Source organism: Melanostigma gelatinosum (genome assembly GCF_949748355.1).
Source record: "Melanostigma gelatinosum genome assembly, chromosome: 10".
Classification (NCBI taxonomy): Eukaryota; Metazoa; Chordata; class Actinopteri; order Perciformes; family Zoarcidae; genus Melanostigma; species Melanostigma gelatinosum.
In genome coordinates this window covers 19189985-19217319 of record NC_136643.1, presented here as the reverse complement: position 1 = coordinate 19217319, position 27335 = coordinate 19189985, and the positions used below count along the sequence as shown (strand labels likewise).

Genomic DNA, 27335 nt, shown 5'->3' with positions numbered 1-27335 from the left:
TTTTCCCCTTCTTTCCATCTTAACACAACATACAGACAATCCAGGGCACCGGTTTAAACAGACAGAGACACAGTTGAGACAGTTATCAAATACCTTTTTGCTGTCTTTCTCTCACGCTCTATGTCATTACTGGGGGGCTGGTCGGGACTGTCATTTACAGTCTATATGCGTGTGTGTCTGTGTGGCGGGGGTGTTTTGAGGAGCGATACAGGCTGCTTGCGTCCTCATGCTGACAGCAATCATTTTGTAGTCCGGTCAAAGAGGGCATCCGCCATCCCACCAGACTCTCTCCTCTTCTCCGTGGGAGAAACACACAACAGTTTAGGAGGCAGCGGGGGTTCCTTATGGCTGTATCCAGGCTACTTATGGATTTTTTAATATTATGGTGCCCGTAGCTCAAAATAAGAAAGTAAAAAAAAAAAATGTAAGCCTAAATTTGCACTTTCTCTGTGCGTGAGGGGAGATGCTCTGCTCTTTAAATCCTCTGGGGGTGTTTGAGGTGGTTAAATAGGGATGTGGTGCTCCATAAACATGTGGCTAAACTACAGTGTGAGCTGCAGTCAGCAAATATCATTCAACAATCTGCAATATTTCATAAGGGATCGAGTCACGCGTTGTCCATGTAAAAAGGCCATCCTCGTGTTACATCAAGATGTAACGTAAATGTAATTTATAAAGATTCACATGAACCTAAGAAACTCTTTCATGCAAATTAAGACATCAAAAAACGGGGTGTTGTTATGCATCCGCCTGTCACAAAAAACATTTACAAAGCAACATGTCCTTGGTTTGTCCTTCACATTATCCACTTTAGAATGTGCCAAATGTGTTCATTTCTCTGGTTCTGTGTCGCTGGGGATGAAAACAAAATGCTTTGAGACCCTGATGAAAGATGGCACCTTATCATATCTCACATGTTTAATAGATCTGTGGACCATGTCACAGCATCTATGCATTGGGGGCCAACGTGCCGGCAATATTGAGAAGTCCTTCATTAAGCGTGAGCAGTGTGTGGCTGTGTGTGTGTGTGTGTGTGTGTGTGAGAGAGAGTATAGCCTACATGTCAGAGCATCTTCCAAACTAAGATCGGACAAAGCATTCTAACCAAGCTCACTGATGTCATGGGGAATCTAAATGCACCATGCGTAAAAGCATTAGCGCCGTATTCATGATAAGGAGCCAAAAGCATGGCGCAAAAGCGATTAGGAATAAGACGCACAAGAGCCAATATAATCCCGTTATCTCGTTGGATGTAAAATCCCAATGTGGGAGCATCCTCAGAGACTAAGATGATCTGAACGTGAACTAATGCTGCAGATATACCGAAGGCGGCAGAGAGTGAGGGGGGGGGGGGGGGGGGGGGGGGGGGGACAAAACAATATTGGCAACCTGATGTAAACATATGGTCTTGACCTTAAGGGACACACACGCTGTTTACCGCAATGTCACCGGCGATCTTCCTACTTGATTAATTGAGAGCCCACACACGCGCGCCCGCACCGTCTACTGTTCGACACCAGTTCGATATCCTCTTGATGACATTGTATCACCTTTGAGAATTCACTGTCAGTTACGACAGCGGGACTGTAACACATAAGCCGGTGGGCCATTGATAGATGATCGCTGTCAAGTTAAAGACATTTGGGGCTCTGCTCATTCATGGTTTGGGATACCGGGTGCCAGTGAGACGCACTTCGGTCATCACCTGCCTTCTAACCAGAGCGCATTTAACATTACGCACGACAGGAAAGCGCGCGTGTACACATACACGCGCGCATGCATTCACAGACAACCTAAACAGGCACAACAAGAAAAACAAGACAAAAAGGAAGACAGCAGACTTACGGGATGACCCTGAGCTCTGCGGGCTCCACTGTGCGCCCCATTGTGAAATTCCCGTTATTCCCGTTTGGAATCCTCAAATACCGTGGTCGCAGTCCACGTCCCTGCAAATGTACCAAAGGATCACATAGAGGATGAGGAGTATGGCGAAGATGAAGAGCGCTACTAGGATGGCCTTGGTCACCGGAGAGATGAACGACTGCATGTCAGGAGCAGAGCCGGGCAGAGCGGCGTGGGGCTCCGCGTCCGTCCGTCCGTCCTCAGTCTGCTATCTCTCTCGCTCTCCACCTCTCCTCTCCGCCGCTCCGGTAGCAACTGTTGAAGACGGAGCCAGGGGATTTGTCGTGCGCGAACACACACATCTAGAGCCTCACGCACATGCACACGCACTCCGCGAGGCGAATTTCTACCGGCGATCCAGGCGCGCAACGCGTGGGGGCTTCCCTTGCTCGAAGCGGTGCAGGCGTGGGCTGTCTGTAACCAGATACACTCACTCCGGATGCATGTCGCACGTCAGAAGAGACAGAGACAGGGGGAGACCGGAGTGATAACTGTCGTGGTCTGTTCATAGAACGTTGCAAAAAAACCCGATACTATTCAGCAGGTGGAGGTTTGTTGGATTAAATCCAGCAGAGACATTTCTAGACACAGAATTGAGAAGTTGTGCGCCAACCAACTGCACTTGACGGTGAACAGGTTGATTAGTATTCCTCACGGTGAAGTGTGTGTGTGTGTGTTTTTTAATGTGTGGTTTGGCATGACAGGCTATCATTTTATCACGACCCTCAACATCCTTTTTTTGTGTCAAAGTCGAAGGATAAATAGATGAATCCAGATGGTTATTGCATTGAACACGGTTGCACTTGATTAACTGCTAATTTGCATACAATAATCCTTATAAGGTTGCTACTTATGTATTGTTGCCTTATAACGCCACCTTTCAAAAATAACTAATCCCATCTAATACGTTATGTTTTTGAGTGAGTAGCCTATTTCAAAGAGGCAAACATAATATGATAAAAAAGACCAACAATTGCATTAAGACATTATTATTGAAGACCATTTTTAGCCGATAGAAGTAGGTCGCCAAACTAAAGCGTATGGGAACATGATCAGCAGTAGCGATCAGGAGCGCACTGTTCCTCGCCAACCGATGTTCACCACTAGATGGCGACAAATGTAAAAAAAAAAAGAAAAGAAAAAAGAAAGAATCCAAGCCCTCGTGAAATGTGATGGTGTATTTGACTATTCCGCACACCATCGTTACACTGTAGTCTTGCATAACAATCATGACAGCTAAACGGCTTTAAGACGCACAGCAGGTAAGAAGAAACAATGCAGCTTTAACAGTTGACATATCAGTTGTGCACCATTGAGACGTATGTTCTTGTTTGTCTTCGTAGCAGGCTAGCTAAACGTTAGCTTCACTAGCCGTCAATAACATTGCGGCCTATTGAGCGGAGTGGCCGAGGAAGCTTGAGGCGCTAGCGCCAAAACCGAAGTAGCCCCCGCTGACAAGTTTGGCGAAATGTGCAAATGAAAGTTGTGTTTTGTGCCATGTATGTCGTTTGGTGCGAGCTAGAGTGCATTATTGAATGCTGCACGTGTAATGTTATGCGGGTGCGGTGTCAACTGTACACAACAAAAACATAGACGGAGCAATATGTGCAGCAAGTTGCTAGCAGCTAGCCAACTAGCTGCAAACAGGCCGTAGTCGTCTGTCACGCGGATGCACGTAAATGGAACTTCCGGTCACGGCCTTCAGAGTAAAGCATTTAGTGATGCGCTTGTTCATGTTTTATCATACAAGGCAGGTATGACAACGAATTTTATTTATACATCGCACAATTATAGCGGTAGTATCCGCATGTTTCTATGAACAACTTGTATTATTATGTAGACTTTAAAGTGGATTCAGATTGTCCGCAGTGCGTTCAGTGTCAAGTGGTGAACGAGCTTTATTTTTTAAGGCACTTCCGCTTCTCTTCCTTCGTTTCCTCAGCACTTTTACGAACTACTTTAAGCTAAATCTGATGTAGCAGCATTGGCAAGCGCGGCTAGCTAGCTGGCTAGCAACAGACTTAACGTTAACCCACTTAACCTAAGTGACACAGTGAGTGTGTTTACATATGGGACTCAGTGGTGGTTGGTCTGTGTGTAAGACAGATACTTATTTATTACAGTCTCCTGTGGAAGGTCTATATATCAGCTAACGTTACGTGTTATCAAAAGGTCCACAAGTGCTACGTTAGCTAACGTTAGCGTTGCCGTTTTAAGATCAAGTGATTGCCAGTTAACTAATTACGTTCTTGCTGAATGTAACTCCAAGTAAGGGCAACCCCAGTGTTATGTTGCAGCAACGAAATGTACAGCTGATTTTCGAACTAACGACACTATTTCGGTTCCGACAATATCAGGTTGTCAACGTTGAAATTTGAAAGAAAGATATATATATATATATATTTTTTTTTTTTAAATCTAAGTCCTAAGTAAAGTACATTAACGTTAACCGTTACAAACTTAGAAAACCATTATTTCAATTCATTTTGAACCCTTTTGAGCTGTTCCACGGTGCTTGCTATCACTTTACACTGCATAGTACATCTTGTAACGTTCAGATGAGATCACAGAAACAACAGCTGACCCAGGTACAAAAGTTGACACTTGACTGAAGAGTGATATTTTGTGCAATTGAGGTGGATCAAAACTTAATGTTTTGGAAGATAGAAAGTCACATAGCCCTATATGTGGTATTACGTGTAATATATAGTTGAATGCAGCTTGCTGAGACGAGAATATACATCACATTTATAGCAACAGTATCTTAAAGACCACCTACACAGGGTTGAGGAAACTCATCCTAACCAAGAATAATAAGTAACCATTGCACATTAGAATAATAAGTAACCATATCACATTAGAATAATAAGTAACCATTGCACATTACAATAATAAGTAACCATTGCACGTTACAATAATACGTAACCATTGCACGTTACAATAATACGTAACCATTGGACGTTACAATAATACGTAACCATTGCACGTTACAATAATACGTAACCATTGCACATTACAATAATACGTAACCATTGCACATAATGATAAGTAACCATTGCACATTACAATAATACGTAACCATTGCACATAATAATAAGTAACCATTGCACATTACAATAATAAGTCACCATCCCTATTTTAATTAAGGAAGTCACAAGCTTATGGGTAACTTGGATGTGTTAGCTTACCGCCCTAGTTAGTCACTTTGCTATCTTCACATCAAGAGTCACGATGGAAAAATGTTTTGGACTCAAGTTGTTTTTGTTGCTTCACTTGTATGTGATTTCACATCCTCCTTCCTCATGACGTCCAGTAAACAAAACAAACTTGCAGTGAGTATGTTTGGTGTTTAGCTTGCCACCGTTGTCCAGTCATCCGTCTATTTCTTTTTGTTTTACAGACCTAAGAACTACTCTATGTAAGATGAACACTGAGGACAAGTTGGAGGGCATGCTGCTGAAATGCAGCAGCGGAGGAATAGACGGAGCAGGGAGAGTTGGACTCGGCAGTGGAGGAGGAGGAGGAGGACTGGTGGTGATGACACTGGGGGAACGGTCACTAGCAAACCACCCTCTGTTGGCCGAGGATGATGATGATGATGACGACGACGATGAAGACGAGGACTTGACCGGGAGCTCACTGGTCACACATGACCTGGTCCCTCCAGAGCAGCTGATGATGCAGGAGGAGATGACAAAGAATGGTAGAGGAGAAGAGGAGGAGGGAGGAGGCGAGGTGGGAGTGCATTTCCCCCTAAAACTCACCAATAAGTTGCCCTGCTTGCTTCATATGCCAGTGAGTTCATGCCAGTTAAGAAGTGCATTAATAAGATAATTGTGTGGATACTGTACTTATGGTGTCCATGTCATTAGAGTGAGACTTATTCATGTCATCCCATGCAATGTTTGTGATGAGACATCTGTTCCCTCAACACTACCGGCATATATGCAACATATTTACTGCTGTACACTCATGAGCTGGTTTAGAGATGCTTTGCAAAATAGTGCCAAAGAAACATTTTAAGGACAGTGATATGAAGTGTACAACACAAATATTAGATGTGGAAAGCTTGCCCCCCCCCTCCCCCTCTTCCTCCTACACAGTACATCACTGAAAATATCCTCCTTAAACATGAAGGATATGATGTTGTTGAGAGGGATCACCTCTCTCCCTTTGTGTACCTGGTTTGCACTTGGAGTAAAAAAAAAAAAAAGGTCAGGAGCCTTCACAGAGATAAAGGCGTTAGCTGAAATGTTTGCGCTTTTTAAATATTTTGCATTACAAAAGAATAACGAGACCGTGCATGTGAATTACTGTGAGTGTAAACATCGGGGATAAACCAAAGCGCTCCACAGAGTCAGGCTTAGGGCGGCGTAATTCCTGTTTATTACAACTTTGACGTTATTTACATAGTTTTGTCCGTTATCTCTGTCAGTAAGAAACACATTGTACTCACCAAATGATCTGTTGAATCTTGGAACATGGCAACATCATCGGTCACCCTCAGAGCAGAGGATGCTAGAACCACATCAGCTGTCCTCTAAAAGGCGCTAAATTGGATATTTAGAGCGTTCATATAGCAGCAAACAACTATTAACTATGTAAACACATGAGCAGAGAATAAAGTCGCCGCTTCTCCTTGCATCGTTGACATAGCTGGGCCGGCCGCATGTGCTTTTAGTTTGTTAGTGCACGTGAGCGCGCTCCACCGGTTAAGCTCACGACCGTCGCTCTGCGCTCATACGGCGGCTACAGCTGACAGCGCCATGGGGAGGGTAGCACCCAGCCTCCTGTTCCCCTTCAGGAGAACACTGTTGGCTCCGTCAGCGCTGTTGCCGTTGTTTGCACTGTTAGCACCGTTAGCTGCGAGCCCCCTTGCTCAACCGTCGCCATGTTGAGAGCCGTTTAGAGGCGACAGAAATGCTCCCAATCTCGTATCTATCACCTTTAGATTGTAGAGGAGAAGAGGTTCCCTCACATTGGTTGATTTTCCTCTTACTTGCCCTACTGCAACGGCCTGACCCTGATACGTTCCGGATGCGTGAGTGGGCTCTAGAGTAGGCCATGTGCCGTATTAAATGTCTTTCCTATCTTTTACAGTTGAGCATCAAGCAAGAACTGAAGCCGTCTGAGAACCCGGTCCAGATAAAGAAGGACAAAAAAGCAGTGAAGGACCTGATTCTTTGTCCCAAGAAGAAAAAGAGGAAGCAGCGTTCACCAGCAAAGGTGCAAGTTCATTTTGATCTCAGAAATCATGTTCTGATCTGTACAACTGTAAGGATGAATCAAACACCAATGTGTCTTTGTTCCCTTTGCTGGTGCAGATTCTCAACATCAATGACGACGACTCATTGGGCTTACAGAACCCCAAGTGTCACGTCTGTGTTCACTGCAATGCTGCCTTCAGAACCAACTACCATCTACAGAGGCACGTCTTCATTCACACCGGTATGAATTACTTACTCATCTTTTGAAATGCCGTCGTATTCATTTGTTGCTTTGGAATTAGATATCATGTCTTGACGGTGGATGAAAAGAAGGGCAATGCTAAATTAAACAGTATCATATGAAATACAGTATTTATATGTCATTTATATGCTGACTATGCTATTTACTTTCCAGGTGAGAAACCATTCCAGTGCAGCCAGTGTGATATGCGCTTCATTCAGAAATATCTCCTCCAGAGACATGAGAAGATCCACACTGGTGAGTGGAGAATAAATGCAAATTGGTTCGCACTTTTATTTTGTTTCAGTTTCACTCTAAAGTGAGTCTTTTCCTCTCTTCCTTTTTGTTGTTCAGGTGAGAAGCCTTTTCGCTGTGATGAGTGTGGGATGAGGTTCATCCAGAAGTACCACATGGAGAGACACAAGAGGACTCACAGCGGAGAGAAGCCGTACCAATGTGACTACTGTCACCAGGTACGCGTGGACTACGGTGGTGAATCGGATATTAGAATACAATCTGAATTGGCGCTCATGTGTTTGTCTTCTGTCCACAGTACTTCTCCAGAACAGACCGGGTTTTAAAGCACAGGCGAATGTGTCACGAGAACAGAGAGAGACAGACCAACAAGGCAGCGGGTAAAGTTGGGCCTTTGCGTGAAGCAGATTCTTTGGGCCTCCCGTTTCTTGCCAAAGAGTGTTCACTGCCCAAGAAAAAGCGGCAGAAGTGTGCAGACAAGAGTTCAGGAGCTTCTGACGGGCACACCGTTGTCACTGTGCTGGAGACGGAGGAGAAGGAGGAGCAGGGACAGAATAAACTTGAAGGTCTAGCTCTCTACGCCGTGTCCTCCAAAGTCAAACACGAGTACGTGATCGCAGAGTACTCCGGGGATCTTCCCGAAGAAACGGCTATTCCACACCAGGAGGGCGACGTGTCGTCAGAAGACACGACTCCTCCCAAGCTAGTCCTGAAGAAGGTCCCCAAGAGGAGTCTCAAGCAGCCCGGTGAACAAACACTTCCCTGCCTGTCCACTCTGTCTTCCTTTGAGGAAACTACGAAGGTCACGCAGTACACCTTTGAAATCGTGGACAAGCAGGGCCTTTTAGAAGGGGAGAGCACCGCTGACCTCGAGCCAGTCGAAACTCTTCAAGGAGGACCGACGAAGCCGGCAGCCAGCAGCACAAACTACGACGACGCCATGCAGTTTCTCAAAAAGAAGCGGTACCTTCAGGCCGCGATGGCCAACAACAGTCGGGATTACGGCCTGAACGCGAGCAGCATTTCTTCTCAGCCGCCTGTCACGCCAACCGTGGTGTCGGCGGTCATCGACGAGACCGTCCCCGCCACCATTCTGGAGCCGCAGCCCGTCAGCGCGGAGATTAAAGCGACGCACGACAAGAGTGTGTTGCCGGACGAGGTTCTCCAGACGCTGTTGGATCACTACTCCAACAAATCCAACAGGCAGTCGGACATTTCGTTCAGCGTGGCCGACACCGAGGTGACGTCGAGCATATCCATAAACTCCTCCGACGTGTCGGACAGCAGCCCCGTGGAGAGTCTCGGAGCCTCCAGCGCCCAGGCTCAGCCGCCTACCGAGAAGGTCAGCCTCTTGCAAGAGTACTCCAAGTTCCTCCAGCAGGCGTTGGAGAGGACCAGCCAGAACGACAGCTACCTGACCAGCCAGAGCCTCAGCCTGGTCTCCGAAAACCCCACTTTGGCCGGACAACCTCTGTTCTCCACCGAGAAACAGTTTCCTTCCCCCAGCAGGTTCAAATCAGGGATGAGCTCTCCGCTGAGGTCCCCTTTAGAGAAACCCAACTTTGGACTGCTGGTCGGGGACTCCCAGCACTCGTTTTCGTTTTCAGGCGACGAGGCCACGCCTCCCTCCGCCGTGTCCCCGGCCGAGGAGGACTTCCTGGAGCAGGTCTCGCCCTCCAAAAAGACAGACTCTTCACAAGGCATCCTGCAGACATTTCAAATAAGCTCCTTCGATCAGAACTTCAAATCTCATTTCCAGACGTCAAGATCTGGATCCTCCTCGCTGTTTACCGTTGCCAACGGACAATTGAGTCTCCGAGGACACAGCACGGACTTCTCGGAGTTCCCCACAGTCCGAGTCACTGAGACCAGGTCTCAACTGAACTCCTCCCCGGACGTTTCATCCAGTGAAACCTTTGGCTGAAGGGGAGCGGGCGAGGAAATCAATTTCTGTTAATAATTTCAGCGGCACTTTATCTCATGTTTCCTGTTTTGCCAAAAACAAGTCCCATTGCGACTATGTGCTCTTTCTCAAAGCATTTCGTGTGATTTCATTTCATTCTTTCGTTAAGCGCAACTTCATAAAATGGAAATACTGAAAATATATATCATCATAATTAGCATTCCCCCTAAAACAAACACTTGTAGCTGTGCATGGATATATTTCTTGCCCCAGAATGTACGTTGAGAGATTAAGCGACCAAAGGTAACGTGACGTATTCTCTCATAGCGTTGCCACACAAGTTAATGTTTTCTCAATCAGTTTGCCTTGCACAAAAATGATCAATTAATGCAATATTTCCACTTTTTGAAACACAGGCCCTATTTATATATATATAGATGCCTTTTTGCTCTTACTGTAGCTACCTCCCCTGGCTGTTTATCTGGTTATATTTAAGTCCACTCCTCTTATTCCAGCGTTGTCGCTCCTGTTAAATTGTCTGCTATGATTAGATCATAACGGATTCTTCACTTTAAGTCACTTTACGGTCACCTGAGATGAGCGTGTGCACATGGTATCTGTAGGGAATGATTGTATTCCTCTCACATGGAATCTACTCTATTTTCCTTGTACAGATTGGGCCTAATTTGGTTGGTGTGATGGCCCAAAAAATGATTTAATACTTCTCCAAAATTCTAAATGAATTAATTTAATGTATTCCCTTTTGTTGATGAATTTCTTGGCCCGTTCTTTAGTGACTCCAGTGCAGCGTCGGCAGAAAATACAAATTTGGGTTTATGTATCAAATAGCTGCATTCATGTAATGGTTGCAGAGTCATTATTATTTTTGCCTTCAGCAGTATAAGTGAGTTGTAATGAAATTACCTTCGAGGATTGTGCTTAATTTTTGCACAATTTGCACAACCTTTCACTTCGGGGACTGTCGTGTGTACTCTCAGATTTGGGTTATTTGAGAATTGCAGACGTCACTCGTGATGTCGCTCCAGTAACTGCAGCTTTCTAGTACTTGTGATTGTTCTTCCTTGAAGGTTTTTGGGGGAAACAACGATGTGATTAGACCCACTTGTATTGATTGAAACTCAAAGTTTTATTCAGGCTATATTATGAAAGACTTGGTTTTTCAACTTTAATTAGTTTTACAAATGTGCCTTTCTTTCTTTCTTTTCTTTTTCTTGTTTTATATTCCAGGCTTTCCTTTACTCATTCCTGTTTGTGTATTTCACTTTCTTCTTCGTTAGTGCTCCAAGGCTACTAATTCCACTTGCACAATAACAACAAACACATAAGCTATCCATCTGTTCAGTCTGTAATATGTTGAAGTCTCGGAGCGTTATTTAATTTTGCCCTCATCGTATTTTATTATTTTTTGAATTTTGAGCAGAAACGGCACATCTGCCACATCTGTCCAGGCCGTGTTAAAAAAAAAAAATATGCGTTCAAGTAAGGTCTCATCTGGGCTTCATCGCGCTGTGGACCGTGTGAACATGTATGTGTCATGTTTTAGGTGCTACACTGTTTTTATATGCGCCGTCAAATTGGGTTGGATAATGGATGTTAAACTCCCTCTTGTTACACTTCTCCGGACAATCAGGGACAGACAGCACCCACGTTAATCATCAAATGCTTTATTTTTTTTCTCCTCCTCGAACATTCCCACTAGAATGTACAGAAGATATCCTGCTGTAAATATGTTACATATTTTTTATGTCCCGAGGAGAACTCTTGGGTCTTTTGTGTCGACAGAGAGACCGGGCTTGTGCAAGAGACGGTGGAAGGCACATGAATTAGTTTCCCAGCATTTATTACACTCAATGAATCCAGTTCACTCTCTGGGGTTTGTGTGTGTGTGTATGTATATGTATGTATATATATATATATATGTATATATATATATATATGTATATATATATATGTATATATATATATGTATATATATATATGTATATATATATGTATATATATATGTATATATATATGTATATATATATGTATATATATGTATATATATATATATATATATGTATATATATATGTATATATATGTATATATATATATATATATATGTATATATATATATATATATATGTATATATATATATATATATGTATATATATATATACATACATCACCTCTGTTATCAGAAGACAATTTACACTTTTACATTTTCATTGATGACGTGAATATCGGTTATTTTATTTTTTTTTGTAAGTTAATGCAGTTGATTGTGCATTCTGATGGGATTTACTGTATAAACCCAAGACCCCAAGAAAACGTTCATTTGGTTTTAAAGTAATACTCAACCTGAAATTGATCTTTTTCATTATTATTATCAAGTATTTCACCTCAACAGCTGTGGTCGGCTTGAAGTCATGTCAGTTAAGACTTTTGGGTGGAGTATAACGCAACATAAGTGTTGTGGTTGAGGTATTTTACCAGCTACCCGTTTGAAAGCACAGTGCAGATGAGTCCATCTGCTCGGGTAAATTATATCCCATGAATTGTTCATTGAGACGTTTTAAATTCAATTAAGTAATTTCAAATGCAGTACTGACGGGAGAGGTTCATGAGTTGTCTCAGCAGTACTGTGGTATTCTTTCCTTTTTTTTTTTTTAATAAACTATTGTCAGTAACCTGGCCATAAGTGTCCTTGTATAACCTCGAGAAAAATGTTTTGTGTAAAAAGATCTGAATTATTGAATTTTTTGATAACTATTTTTGAAACATGTCATTTAAGGCACTGATATGTACAGTATATATCATATGCAGTCACTGTTGCTACCCTCATTTATCGCTGTAAAAGTCGTTTGTGTCAAGATCTTTCAACTGCCGACGGGAATCTCCTTTGACTTTTTCATACTTTTAAAGGACGTGGCGAGGAAGCCGTTCTGCTTCACTGTACGGTTGAGCTTAAGCTTTATTTGCATGGTCTCTAACTTGTTGGGTCGAGTGAACTTGTTTTATGAATAATGTGCAGCTTTAATCGTAGCTGATTATTTTCAGTCAAGTAACCCATATGATTAGATTTTTTGCAATATATTATGATTTGTAAACAATCTTATTCAATTGTTTTGATTGTTGTGTGTCATGTTCTTATAAATAAAATAATTCACAGTATTTCACCTTGAATTGTTTTTCATATGCAGCTGCTGGTGCCATTCAGGGTGCAATTTACGGTACATTGTCTGTTATTCGTGATTGTAGACTTGCAGAGACAGTCAGAAAACATCCTAGGCCTATAAACAGCCTCGTGGCCCAAAACACAATCTTCTTTCCCAAAAACTGGAGTCCCATTAAGTTTCAGGAAATAATTCCACACATAAAAAGACAAGAGTGGTAGGTGCATTTCTCAGCTTTAATGATTCGTCAACACACCGAAGGGCTTGCCAAAGCTAACACAGGATCCTGGAGCAAAGCAGCAACACACCCTGGAAGGTTGTGTGCTGTCCTGCGGGCTGCGGACGTTTTCGTAGCACATGCTGTCGAGGAGGAGGAGGAGCCATGCTGACTAGATTCATTTTGAGGAGCAATGAACTGATTTTTCCTTTTCATAGCCGACTATTCCTCTTTATTTATTTAAATTCTCAACATGGAATGACACGGGACTCTGTGAAAGGTAGGTTTAACGTTCGCTAACTGTTGAGTTTAGCCTGCTAGGTTACTTTTGTTTGCCAATTAGTTTTGTTAATTTAGGAATGAAAAAAATACAATGATTAGTAGAATTTAATTAAGGTGCCGTTTTGCTTATTGCCTCATTTAAGAGTGAATGTCAGTAAGTCAGAGGTGTTACTGGAGCATATTTACTTTTGCCACCTGGAAACATCAAATTGAAAAGTTTGCAAACTAGTTACCAACTTTTTTTAACAGGAGAGTGACGAAAAAGTTGATTTATAGCTAAATAATTATGTAAAAGTCTGTACACTGTTGTTTGATGCTAATTAGTGTCTGCTGCCTGTCTCGACTAATTAATTGTTTGAGCTCGTAACCTGGCTCATTAATGACGTCTGTGCAGTCGCAGCTTTAGGAGCTGCTGCATCCGGGTGTCCCCGTGCTGCACCTGTTGCTGTTTAACCGGGACAGGCGGAACCAAAACTCTCAGTTTCAACACGACCTCATCTAACCCTGCAATGTGGTCACTTTGCTGATGATTTTCAAATCCTAAACAGAATTTCTTCATGTTGCTTTTACATTCAATCTATGATCAACTCTGAGCAAATAGGCCCACCTGTGGAAGTGTAACACTATACTGTTTACATTTGTAGGTTGTAATGGAAACTCTGCCAATTGGTTGGACTGTGCACACCTGCGACCAGAAGGGAGACGTGGCAGCACTGTTGAAGGGGAGAGTTGCTGACACCAACGCGACCACGCATGTCCATGATTTGTTTCATGAAGATGCACAGGTACGCTGTTTGCTCCTCAAAACGAAGGTGTGATGATGACTTGCTGGTGTCGAAATATCAGCCAGTACTTCAAACTGTTTCTGTGTCTCTGATCAGGGCTTCCAGCAGTCTCGCCGGCCGTGGTGGAGTATCAAACTGTTCGTGTGGGAGCCGGTGCTCTTTGGTACCTGGGATGGAGTTTTCACCACCTGCATGATCAACATCTTTGGTGTGGTGCTGTTCTTACGCACCGGCTACCTGGTGGTCAGTATGCACCGTGTTGCTTTCTCTTTCACATGTATTTCTTGTAAATATTAAACGACACTGACGGGAAGACTGCAGTCTTACTATGTTTGCATTTGTCTTAATGTGCATTAATAGAGAAGAAATACAAAAGAAGCTTTATCTAGTGATGGAGCTTGTCCTCTTGGTCATCTAATCGCTGTAAAAATCTTTGGCCTGAGATTCAAATGACTTTGTTTGAATAAGACTTTGTCAAATGTGGGAAGTTTTTGTCAAATGGAGCAACCGCAGCTCCTCCGATTTCCTCCTTTACTCCACGCTTTTGTTATGTTGTCTTCCCAAAGTGGTTGCCCGCGCTAACGGAGATTTGTTTTCGCATTTCCTAATCAGAATTTACCATGTTTGGGTGTTGGAGGTTCCCATCGGCACACAACCTACAGTCTATGCGCACAACCCACCAACTCACCAATAAAGCAAACTCTCTATCACTGAGAGTCGTGTCTCACGGTTGTCATTATAGTGCGGACCATGTATGAGCTGACATGGCCTATATCATTTATGATACATGTTGAAGTGATGGGGCACTGTGCACCATTTGCAAACTGCTGCTTTTATATATGGATAATGTCAAACATCCATGTATGACTGGTTCTGTGACTTTGCAAATTAATGACACACAAATTACTTTATATTGTGTTTATTTTCCCTTTTTATAGCTACATGTCTGGTCATGGCTGGTGTGCTTCACACACACACAATCTCTTTCAAGTTCTGTTGAAGCTTTTCGTTTTTATTTTTATCTGCAACCATCACGAAGCATGCGTCACCCTGTCAGTTGCTCCCAAACAATTTAATGGGCATGTGTCATGGCGGGACACGGCTACAAAGACCCTGTGATCTTAATTGCTAAATTCGTTTGGGTGTAACTTGACGGCTAAAACATAGTTTGCCATGTGGGAGACGGGGTTTCTTGAGTGAAAGTGAGAAGCATCTAATCACTTGCTTCCTTATCACTTGTTTATTAAAACGGTGTATGTTTTCTCTGGTTTAATGGGCCTGGTTTCACCAAATAGAATAGAATCAAATATAATTTTGGGTATTCGAAGCAGCAAGTAAAAAAACATTAAGATTGGAGTAAAAATGTTATAATAAAATATGATATTTACAGTTTTAGATGAGTTACAATGCTGCCGATGTACACATACTTGCATAGGAGAGTAAGTATTTTGTGTCTTCTCGTCTCATCCTCCAGGGGAACACAGGCGTGCTGCTCGGGATGTTCCTCGTCTCCTTGGTTGTGCTGGTTGCTTTAGTGACGGTGATGTCGGGGATTGGAGTGTGCGATCACTGCGGTGTCGGCAGTGGAGGAATCTACTCCATGATCTCCATCGTCCTGGGTGGCAGGGTCGGGGGCACAGTGGGCCTGCTTTATGTGTTTGGACAGGTGAGTAACGGATCCAGACTTTCAGTTCGACTTAAGTGGTTGCTTCCACGCGTTGCCTTTACATTTTCTTCTGTCGTCTCCCCTCTCATGCTGCCTGCCACCTTGCAGTGCGTAGCTGGAGCCATGTACATCACAGGTTTCTCCGAGTCGGTGGCGGAGCTGCTCGGCCTGCAGAGCCAGTGGGCGGTGCGTGGCATGTCTGCAGCGGTGCTGCTGGCAATGCTTGGAATCAACCTGGCCGGTGTAAAGTGGATTGTCCGACTCCAGCTGCTGCTGCTGGCTGTGCTGGCTGTCTCCACGCTGGACTTTGTCATTGGCACCTTCACGCACCTCGATCCAGGTAGGGCTTGGGGTCATGAATATACTGTATATGAAGGGTTAGGGAAACCAGGTGAACTACAAAGTGTAAAGATGTGAACTCTCCGGAAATAGTTCGTTTCACGGACGTTCTGTAAACGCATCGCACCGGGTCCCCTCGACGAAAAGCCATTGGGGTTTTTACATTGTATTTTGGAATATGTGGCAAACGTGTATTGTTCTGCAACATCTTCACAAATGAACACCACTTTTAGGATTTTGAAGCGTGACTACACTAGCCCGAATTTCGGAGTATGAAAGACAATCAACTTCGACACAACTCACAATTTGACTTGTCGAACACAGGCGTAACTAATAAATTGCTGCAATGCATTGCAGTAAATGCTGGACTGCAGCCCTCGTTAACATGGTTCCACCTGTTCTTTTCCCGCTATAACCAAATGTAAAAAGGTTAACTAACAAAGTGGATTTTTTTTTTTTTTTTTAAGGAAGCAATTAATGAACAAGAGGGCTTCGATGCCAGAAATGCTGTCGACATTCAGGCTAGCAAGATTTATTCAGAAAATCAAAATGAGATGATGACCAGATTGTTGACGGGGAAGAAAAGAAAAGCTGCATACTACTCATTAAAATCCAACGTATGAAAAAGCATATCTGAGTGAAGCATTATACTTGCTAAACCTGCGTATACCTGAGCTTCTTTTGTTCGTCGATTCCACACCATTGTTGCTGCTTGATAAAAATGAAGGGGAGGAGTGTGAGATTTAGTCTGACCTCCAAAGTGGACTGAGACGGTTTGGTAACTACAGACTTGAGTGGTGAATATCTGTCACCTGATCAGGCCAGTAGATGTAGCTGTAGTACTACTTATTATTGTCAGTATTGCGCTCGCATTCTACTGAGGCTCGACCTCCACCTCTCCATGATGAGGCTGGTGTCTGACTAACAACCTTTGATACAAACTTTACAGATTTTTGTTAGTTTCTTCTTTCTTTGCCCTCATGGTCGGGTTAAGTTAGTTAGAAACTTCTGTAAAAGTCTGTTTACTCGTGGCTTAAGTCAAGTCTGAGACTGGCAGTGTGTTTACTGAGAAGATTTATTTTTTTATTTTGTGGTGAGGAATTGTTGCCGTTTTTGAGTAGATTGTATTCTTTTGCTGGCAGTCAGGAAGTCCTTCCCCACATTTCCTGTTCTCACTGATTGTCGACGTCCTGTCCAGTGGGAGGAGAAAAGTGTTCCAGTCTTTATTTGAACAGGACATAAAAGGGACAAAATACCTTACATCGTGCATGAACAGAAAAAAACCATTTAACATGTACACTATAAGAAATGCATATTCAGTAGTAGTCTAATGCCCTATTTTTTGCTTTTTCCCAGCAAAACAGCAGGAACTCATAGTGCCTGTGTCCAGCTGTGGCTAGTTTTTTTGCAAGATTAAGCTTTACAACTTCTCCCACCCCAGTGTCAAAAAACCCAAAACCGACTCTAATTCCACCTTGCCCTAGCCTGTACTTGTCCACCACTCCCAACTTCCAACCTTCTTCATATTACAGTCAGCAGAGGCCACTTTGCAGGTCTGAAGAACTGTTGGAGAACCACCCATAATGGCTACTCCAGCTTTTTCCAATTAGGAGCTTCTGTGTGTGTTGTGGTGGTGACCTCATGGTTGGCGGAGGACCAGCAGGTCCACTAGCTTGTTGAAACAGCCCAGATTAGCCTCCACTGAGTGAACGGCGAGGCACATCCTGAAGGAAAGGAGCCACCGGCAAAAAAACGTGGACAAAGTTTGACATCACATCCCCTATGTACACTTTCGGAAACTAATTATGTCAGGTCAGCCAAGTGACATGGCCTACTATATGGAAGCTATGGTGGGATATTGGCTTGCTGTCGGTTTGCTTGGTGTTTAATACAAAACAGGACATTGAACTGTCAGTATTCATCATCTGAAATGGCAAAGTTTTGAGTTAATGATTTGTCAATTGATAGATTAATTGTTTGAAGTATTTTTCACGCCAAAAGGCCATACATGCTGCTTGTCTCTGTGTTATATATGTTCATTGTAAACTGAAAAACTTTGGGTGTTGGGGTTGAGTCTGACAAAGATGAGATGTTTGAAGAGCTCATCTTGAGACTACACAAAAATCAAGACGATAATTGTTAGTTGCATTCATGGTCTAATTCATTTTGTATTTATTGCAACAATCGGAATGTGTTTTATTATAATAATAATTTGTTTTATTATGCTAGGTTTCAGTGATTCGATTCTCTTGATGTAGTGGCGTTTGAACCCCAACAACAAAGATATTTGAAGGGTAAGACTGAATTACTGGGGTTTTTGGATCTAGTTAAAATCCAAAAAGCTTTTGGAATTTGTGATCTATTTATCTCGTTGACCTCTGCCTTATTCTGTCAAAACACACTCTCAGCCGCTATCTTAATGTCTACAATGCGCTGCTGACGACTCTGTTAGCATTAAGAGTAGAAGGATTTAGGGTGTTTTTAAATCTGTAGATGAACTCCGCTTCCTCGTGTCCCCAGCCTTAAGGATCTGTCAAGTGACTGATTGTGACATGTCCTTCCTGCAGTACTGTGAAAAGTATCATTTCAAATCTGCGAAGCTGCAACATGTGAGATAGCTCAGAATGGTGCTTTATCTTCCCTGGTGGGAGGACTTCATGTCTTTGTGTGGTAGATTATTTAGTTTGGTCAGTAACACTGCCAGCATATTGTCTCTTCAGACAAACCATTCAACCGCAAAACCTTCTGGTTGTGGTGCACAGATAAAAAAAACAATCTGACACGCCTACACAATCCCTTTAATATAAGCCTATTCCCCGCAGAACAGGACGCCGCAACGTGCTGCTTGGGTTTAGGGTGTTAACCAGACTCACCCACATTTTTGTAAAATGACAAAGCGGGAAGGCCGGAACTGAGATCTGAGGCCTGCTGCTCCAGAGACCGCTACATCATCTCTTCCTGTGATCCACACTATAATATACAGTTCTCAATCATCCCAGTGGGACCTTCCCCACCTCTGTAACATCACAGCCTGCCCTGTTCTCCGTGCACTGCAGTTCATACTGGTTAGTGTGGGAGAGTAAGAGGTCAGTCAGACTGGGGGAGAGGCCTGAGACCCTCATGTAATCTGACTACACATTCCAGTCTGCATCAGAGGAATGCTGAGTTCAGAAAGGAACCCCACTCTGCCGATACACTTGTTCTTCAGACAATACACCACTGTAATATGAATGCTTTGACACATCTTTATCTAAAATATTGTTTGCTCTGTAGGCCTTGTTTTACATAGCAAGGTCTACCTACTTCACTTTACAGTTGATTTCAACAAGTCATATGATATGAGATATATTAGGAACCATCCATCGTATAACTAACCACTGTAGCTTGATGATAGCTGGTTTTTACTCAACGAGACTGAGTTTACAACCATGCTCGCGTCAGTCAGGCTGCACAGCAGTGCTTTGAGCTTCATGTTAACATCTGCGCGCTAACGTGCCCACAATTACACTTTTAACATGCCGATGTTCAGCACTGTACAATGTTTGTGTTGTAACTTGCGTACAAATAAAAATGTCCGCGGCTCGCTGTCCAAAATACAGTCTGCTGTGTGCACTTGTACTTGAAAGAAAATTGGGCTAATCAGCTAATTTTAGCCTCGGGACTCCCAATCAAGTAAATCTGACCATTACTTTTCAATTGAGCACAGAGAGTGAGGCATGGTTGGATGCTGGAGGGTGTATGTTTTAATATGGGTGGGGAGCCCATGGTGCAGACATGGACACTGACTGCCCTGGTTCTGTTATATTCTGATTGTTTGGACAGAGGGCGCGCTCTCGCAGGGTCACGGAGTGAACGAAAGTTTGGGCACCTAATCCAATTTGATGTCAGTTTTTTCAGCCTCCCCTAAGTTCCCATCCTGGAGAACATACTTTGCAGTAACTTGTCAATCCAGCCTTCGTGGTTTGGGCTTTTGTCAAAAACAAAAGAAGAGGAAAAAATCGTATCCTCTCACACTGTCTCCCTCTCTCGCTCACTCTCATTCTTTGCTCAAACTTGGAAGCTGCCGAGCTTCTGAAAAGGGTGGTGACTTCCTTTTGGATAAACATGTCATTAATCTGAGAGAACACATTCTTTCCCATCGCAAGATAACCAAGGGGGGGGGGGGGGAATGTCCTTTGTTGTAGCATAGGCCTGTCCTTCAGACTGTGTTGTTTAAATGGCCCTTTACCAATGCAGAACAATCTCTCCCTATCAACTGGCTATCATGACATCATGCTGCAGTCTCCTACTTTTATTTAGGTCATTTTTTGGCCACCAGCATCCTTTAGCCATGTACCCTGTTTTGTTACTTTCTTTTTAAGAATGAAAACTTCTATAAGTGATGAAATGTTTCAAACCTATAGTATAGGTGTCTGGTACTGGAAGTATTTCCAGGGAGAAAAGTCCACTGGTGCAGACTTGATGTGTTTACATATCCAGTCAGTCTCAACATCTCCAGGAAATGTGGTGCAACAACTCAGCAGGCGGCCTGCAGTCGAGCATTACAGCCTTTTGGAGTAGAAGTTGGTTTTATAACCGAAGCAAAACTTGTGACAGATTTACTCAGTGAAATAAATAAACCTGGCATAAGGTTCAGAATGAATGTGCTTTGTGTTGTTGTCGTCTCCTCTCTCAGAAAATGGCTTCATTGGTTATTCAGCCGGGCTGCTCGGCACCAACACAATGCCAGATTACACCCCAGGAGAAACCTTCTTCACGGTCTTTGGGGTCTTCTTCCCAGCTGCTACAGGTGCGGTGGCCCCCGTCGTCTCTTTTTGGATCGAATGTTGTGTGGGAAAAACACAACTAACACTCTGTTTGCACGGCACATGTGCAGTACGAATTAAGAGCACCTTATCTGCCCTTTGAGGTTAACCATCAACACTCTAGCCCTCCTTTTCTTTTCTTGCAGCTACATATGCAGTGTAAAAATACATTTTGGATTGTACAGTATATTGTGTGCATTTTTGTGGTTTGTTTGTGTGTGTGTGTGTGTGTGTGTGTGTGTGTGTGTGTGTGTGTGTGTGTGTGTGTGTGTAGGGGTTATGGCAGGCTTCAACATGAGCTCAGACCTTCAGCGGCCTGAACACAACATCCCTGTGGGAACGCTGGCAGCTGTCTTCACCTCGTATGTCGATATCCCAGCAAACACACACACTCACCACGTGGTGTTTTCTCATTTTACAATATTGTTAACACCACACAATACACGACACAGAACTACAGTAAAAGTACAATAGAGACAACACGCATGGAAATACTATAAGATCATACAGACTGAGCACACTTGCAAAAATGTAATTATCTTGCAAAGTTCTATCTATCATGCTACAAAGATAGATGTCAAATATAGTTATTTGGGGTCTCTCCCTCAAGGTATGAATCATCCAAAATAGTACTTTCCAACTTTGATTTTACTTTTGTGGTTCTCTCAGATCATTTTGTGGTATCTTCTACCAAAAGGGCAACCTTTTTCCACCTTCATTGGAGAAAACAAAACATTCCCTGCATCAGACACTCACTTGTAGAACTATGGTGACACATTCCCCTATTAATAGTGCTAAAGCAGCAGTTGGTAATAATCCTGTGTGGTGTGCTGCTGGTGACCCACAGGTGGTTCCTGTATCTGGTCTTTGTCTTCCTTCTGGGGGCCATCTGCACCAGAGAAGCTCTGCGCTATGACTTCTTGATAGCAGAAAAGGTAAACTCCCGTCTCTGTTTCCATCCTGCCCTGTTAGAGCGGCCCTCTCAACAGAGAGGGTGGAGGTGAGGGGATTCCCCATCATGGCTCACTTTGTTGATGTGGTGTGGTTAGTTGAGGTTCTGACTGCCTGTATGTTTCAGTCTTGAGATGTAGGAACCATTGCTGATTTTTTTATTTTTTTTTGAAGTAGAAAATATTCCTTCATTATCATATAATAATCATTCTCAGGGTCAAGTATATGAAAACTACTGTCTGTCCTGTTACCCAGCTCATGGTCTTAAGCATTTAATTGCACTTTTGCATACACTTGTGTCCCATGTCAGAAAAATACTCACTCACAGTCCACTTAACCTTCATTTGATGTGTACTTTTCCATAATACTGCTTCAAAACGTTACTCAAAACCAAGTGTATCCCACAATTCATATTTGTGTGCAGCTCCACAGCACTGCAGTTTGCGGTGGTTAACGGTCAGACCTGTTGTCACTACTGGATATGACATTGTGTACTAGAGTGTACAAATACTGTAGTATTACTGCCACACTCGCGCTCATGTTCATGTATTTAATTTTGCTTGAACTAATCATCGACTCTTTTCAAAACAGTCCTTGACTTCCATCAGTGGTTAGTTCCCATTGTTTTTAGACGGTGCTGGCTGCAGCGGAACTGAACTGGGTGTAGCTGTTGTGTGCGCTCAACCACACCCCATCCTCTTCCACCTTGTGTTTGTTTTCCCTCTTCCTCCAGGTCTCCTTGGTGGGCTTCCTCTTTCTGCTGGGCCTCTACATCTCCTCCCTGGCTTCCTGCATGGGCGGCCTGTACGGAGCACCCAGGATCCTCCAGTGCATCGCCCAGGAGAGGGTCATCCCCGCGCTGGCCTTCCTGGGAAGAGGGGTGGGTGGACGGCGCCATAGAGAAGGGGATGTCTGCACATTAACAGTATACTGAAAAATATGAGCTAGAGTCACAGAGTATGTGGTGAGGGTGTGTGTTTATGCACCAGAATGCAGAATGGTCACTTGCTCTCAACCCAAATGAAATAATACCTTCCTATGATGGTAAACATTATAAGCTCTTCATGTGACGCCAGTAAAGACATGATCCAAATAAGTAGGACGTAGAAGCATGCTGTAAACCTTATGAAAGCAATATCATCAAAGTTATTCAGTTTATGAATAGTAATTTCACCAAACAATCGCTATCGGTGCTCTTACTGGTTTTTTGCAGAGTTTTCAACTGTATTTTGCTGAACTTTTAATCCATCACGGATGAGAAGTTCTTAAAAGTACTTTGGATTATATCAGAAATGGCTTCTGAGCTGTCGACAACTCTGTCTCCATGACAACTGAGCAACATCTGCTTCTGTTGATCGAGACTGTATGTACTTTTATACATAAAAACGGCAGCCATGAAATTATTTGACTCCGAAAAAAACAATACAATTAGCCAGTAACTAAACAACTTTCAGATAAATATTGACATAAGTCATGTGAAGTTTGTAATGACAATATTGTCTGATAACGAGTAATAATATTTTATCTGCAACAATTACTTTTAACACATGAATTACATCTGATTGTACTTACATACGCGTACATTTTCAATGCAGGACTTTTGCTTGTACCGGAGTATTTTAACAGTGCAGTATTAGTACTTCAACTTAAGTAATGGATCTGACCGCTAATACGTGTGTGTAGTCTGGATGCACATGGCGGTGCGGTGGGTGGACTCAACAGGAAACAGTGACACGACTGCCTAACTATAGAGTGCGGACTTCACTTCACAGACTGACTGCGTTACAGCAAAGTGTTACGACTCACTGCTGCTACACAACTGCACACACACACACACACACACACACACACGCAAACAGTCACGTCGACGTCCTGACCCCGTCCACCCCAGCAGCAGTGTCTGACCTCTCTCAGCGGGCTGGAATGAGGCCCTAGACATCTTGGCCCAAATCAAAGCTTCAGAACAAACGCAGGAAGGGCGACGGGCAGGGCCCAGCTCCGCTGTGTGCTCTGGAGGCCCGCCAGGCACACAGCGGTGCTCCTTAAACTGTGTGACAGGACCTGGGCAGTGAAAGCAAGCTGGTTAGCAAACCGCATGGTAACATAATTGCTAACTTTCTACTGGTTTGGTTTTTACACTGCACGAATATAACTTTAGTTTTATTTCATCACTCCCCGCCGATGGCTGTTTCTCCTTCGTGTCCGTACGTGACAGTTTTTATTTGGGTGAGAGGTTGCAAAGCTACAGTATCTCAATGGGACAATCTTCTTTGTCCCAGCCTCACTGTGTTGACTTGATGCATTTTTTACATAGTACCATCGTCGTGTGAAACCTATATATCTCCAAAACATCAACTTGTCATGAGTTGATTAAAAACAGGTCTGATTTCAGCTTTGTGACAATGTATTTTCCCAATAGCTAATTAGTTGTTTATGATTATATCGGATGAAATTACAAATCACCAGTTTTGGACATTGAGTTTTTTTTTTATAAGACAGCGATATTGTGACACTATCGCTCCCTCTTTAACAGACAGGCCCAAACAAGACTCCAGTGGCGGCTATCTTTCTGACCAGCCTGCTTACCATGGCCTTCATCTTCATCGGTCAGGTCAATGTGCTGGCCCCCATCGTCACCATAAACTTCCTGCTCACCTATAGCGTCATCGACTACTCCTTCTTCAGTGTGGCCATGACCCTCCAGCTGCAGGCTAAAGAGAAGAGGGAGACCCTCGTCCTGGTCAAAAGAAACCAGCGCGGGTCATCCAGGCAGAGCTCTAGGCCTCTGATCGAGGCCAGTCCTCCGAGCTATGGGAGTGGAGGCGAGAGCCCGCAGGGTAAAGGCACTCTGTTGGAGTTCACCAAGGACATGGACCAGATCTTTCCACCTGTGTCAAATGTTGACGCAGGGGCTGAGAAGACCTCCTACATACAAGAGCTGAGCAGTCAGTACGAGGGCACAAAGGCCAATGTCACTACAAAGCAGAAGCTGATGGACAGCTTTGGTTTGGACCTGAACAGCAATATGTTCTCAGGAGAGAAAGGAGTGGAAGCTGAGGTGCAGTGTGGCGGCACGGAGCCCACGGCTGGAGAAGAACCACACATCGAATGCTGTTCAAAAATAAACCAGGCTGAGCAGGATTCATCTGCTGACTCTCACAATCACAGCGCAGGTGATCAGTTCCAACCATCCAACACTAGACGAGAGCAGATGGGACAAGAGATCAACTTAGTTGTACCCGTTTGTTTTTTTTGTAACCTGACCCTTTAATTGGCTCCCTCAGGTGTTGGAGGTAAAGTCGAGCACCAGAGCTTTGAGATCAAACCCATGCAGGATTCATTGCATGCAAAGTTCTGCAACCACTGGGCCGCTCTTATCGGGGTAGGCTGCACATTTCATGCTCTACATTGTTTTTGTTCTAATAATTAGATTTCAGATAATAATTACATAATCGAATGATTATTTTTGTTTCTTTCAGGCATTGAGCTCCATTGTGATCATGTTTGTTATTCAGTGGGCTTATGCCTTAGCAAACATAGTCTTTGCCTTGCTGCTCTTCTTCTACATCGGGAAAACAAGTCCTGGACTACCTATAGGTGATTTCCATCAGTTCATTTCCTGTTCAGACGCTCTTAGCTTGGCTCCATGTTGATGTCCTGTCAGGGCGACTAAATGTCTCGACTTGGACGGGACAGTCTCACATAAAAACTAATTTGCATTACAAATGAAAAATCCAAGTTGATGGAATGCTGTATTAACATAACATGGGACAGAGTGAGTTGTGTGTGTGTGTGTTTCACATGTACCACCTGCACCTCTGCAGCATTTTTCAGTGTGGAATGCCAAAGGAGGAAACATGTTCTTTATGCTTGGTGTTATTTTTGTAGCAGGATGACAAGGTAATTCCATAAACATGTTTAATGTTCGGCCTTTTATAACGGGAGCGGTCCGCAAGTAATTCCTTTTATGTGAGCTGAATCTTGACTCCTTCCTGCATTTATTTTGTGTTATTGGATCATTTATATCACCCCATTATGTCCAACTAAAGACCTCTGGATTTGCAGTTTACCCCTTTTTAAGCGTTTAGATTAGGTCACCCCCTGCTCAGATGTTATGTGACCTGGTGTTGTACTCTGGCACATTTGTGGGACTTTCACTTGTGGTCTTTTTGCCTGGCAGGCTGGCAGCTGTTGGGGCTTAGGACAGCTAGATGGGACACCCAGCACCTGTTCATTAAACTCCCCCCAGTACAGCGTGCCTCGGCTGTCTGATTTACATTTCAGAGCACAATATCTGCAAGTGTTGAACACTTGTCCCACAGGTGGTTGATGCTACAATGTTACTACACTTCTGTGCGCTGTTGCAACTTCAAATATTCACGGAATGTCTTTTATGTGTGGTGTTCTGCAGCTAGTCATGAATGTTGCGTTTTTGTTTCATTTGCAGGTATTGCGGCTCGATTCAGCTTTTTCACGTGGCTCAAATCAACGTTGAATAGCATTTGCAGGTATTGTGGTTGTTATGGTACAAAATGATCAATCGGCAATCAGTTTATAGGAATAAGTGACAGATGAATAATACATTTAAATATCAATCATCATAGAAACTTTTTTGCTAAATTATCTATCCAGACCATTGTTAAAACAGACTGGATCTATAGTAAAATGTCATACTTGTCATTATCTATTCATTCTAGTATTACAGATGGAAGATAAGATTTTCAGTTAGTAATTTCCCATGTCACACTGTCCCCTGAAAGCCATTTCTCCGTACGATTTCTTCGTCTTTCAGGAGGAACGGATACCCTCGGGATGAGATCGTAGTCGCCCCCTCTCTGTCCGGGGTCGGGCTGAAAACCAAGCAGCTCACAGAGGAAAATGCTGACTTTGCCTCTCGTCACCGCCATCACCAATCCTCTTTCATCAGGGTCAACAAGATGGTGCAACCACCACTCTACTGACTGACTTAAATACTGCCTCTGCATCAAGCTGTCAGCCTGAAACCACATGTCCTGCCTCAAACCCTGTGGGCCTCATTCTGCACACACATACTGTGGCTCAGATCTTCTTTTTTTCAGAAAATGATGTGTCTAAATATACTTTATGGCTTTAACTTTTGAGGTATCACAATCTTTGTTCAACAATGTTGTCAGATTACTGTACTGCTGGGTCACTTCCAGGACGTCCAGACATCATGCTGCGCATATGGCTGAAATATCTTGTGTACACGTGGCACAAAGGTTTCATTCAAATGTTAGTTCACCTCTGTGTGTCTACGGGTCATTGAATTGAATCCCAGGTTGTCATTAGTTTACTTTTTGTAGTTGTTAGTCACACATGTCCTTGCAGACCTACAATAGTTTAGAAATAACAAAGAACGATAAAAGTATCATTTATTGGCGGCATCTAATTCAAAGACGGTGAGAATAACTCAGAAGAAAATGTACACATCACTTATTTAAAAATGTTTTACAGGAAAACAAAAAGATCTGTAGGCAAAGCAACAAATAAAGCAGCACAAATGTACAAATAAACAGACCAACAGTCAGACCAATCTGAAATTTAAATGTGTCTAAATGTTTAAATGCTGGACCACAGCACCAA

The 27335-nt window shown here is 43.3% G+C and overlaps 2 protein-coding genes across 2 annotated transcripts; both read left to right on the top strand.

The window, feature by feature from the left end:
• The first annotated feature begins 3040 nt into the window (after window positions 1–3040).
• Window positions 3041–11455, top strand: znf148 (zinc finger protein 148). Its single transcript, XM_079277538.1, has 7 exons — window positions 3041–3164; window positions 5303–5697; window positions 7003–7128; window positions 7227–7350; window positions 7525–7608; window positions 7705–7823; window positions 7904–11455. Exons 2-7 carry the CDS (start codon window positions 5326–5328, stop codon window positions 9527–9529), a joined length of 2451 nt encoding a protein of 816 aa, XP_079133664.1. The 5' UTR covers window positions 3041–3164; window positions 5303–5325; the 3' UTR covers window positions 9530–11455.
• Window positions 11456–13835: 2380 nt separating this feature from the next.
• On the top strand, window positions 13836–26692 carry slc12a8 (solute carrier family 12 member 8; the record flags this gene model as incomplete). Its single annotated transcript, XM_079276643.1, has 13 exons — window positions 13836–13970; window positions 14067–14213; window positions 15445–15636; window positions 15745–15976; window positions 20651–20764; window positions 21055–21142; window positions 21628–21715; window positions 22465–22611; window positions 24265–24904; window positions 25016–25113; window positions 25211–25328; window positions 26179–26239; window positions 26524–26692. 13 exons carry the CDS (start codon window positions 13836–13838, stop codon window positions 26690–26692), a joined length of 2229 nt encoding a protein of 742 aa, XP_079132769.1.
• Window positions 26693–27335: the final 643 nt, after the last annotated feature.

Excerpts from the sequence above, each read along its gene's own strand:
- znf148 (XM_079277538.1), top strand. The coding sequence starts at position 5,326 with ATGAACACTGAGGACAAGTTGGAGGGCATGCTGCTGAAATGCAGCAGC. Across the intron at positions 7,609-7,704 it reads ACATGAGAAGATCCACACTG|GTGAGAAGCCTTTTCGCTGT; the intron begins GTGAGTGGAGAA and ends TTTGTTGTTCAG. Across the intron at positions 7,824-7,903 it reads AATGTGACTACTGTCACCAG|TACTTCTCCAGAACAGACCG; the intron begins GTACGCGTGGAC and ends TTCTGTCCACAG.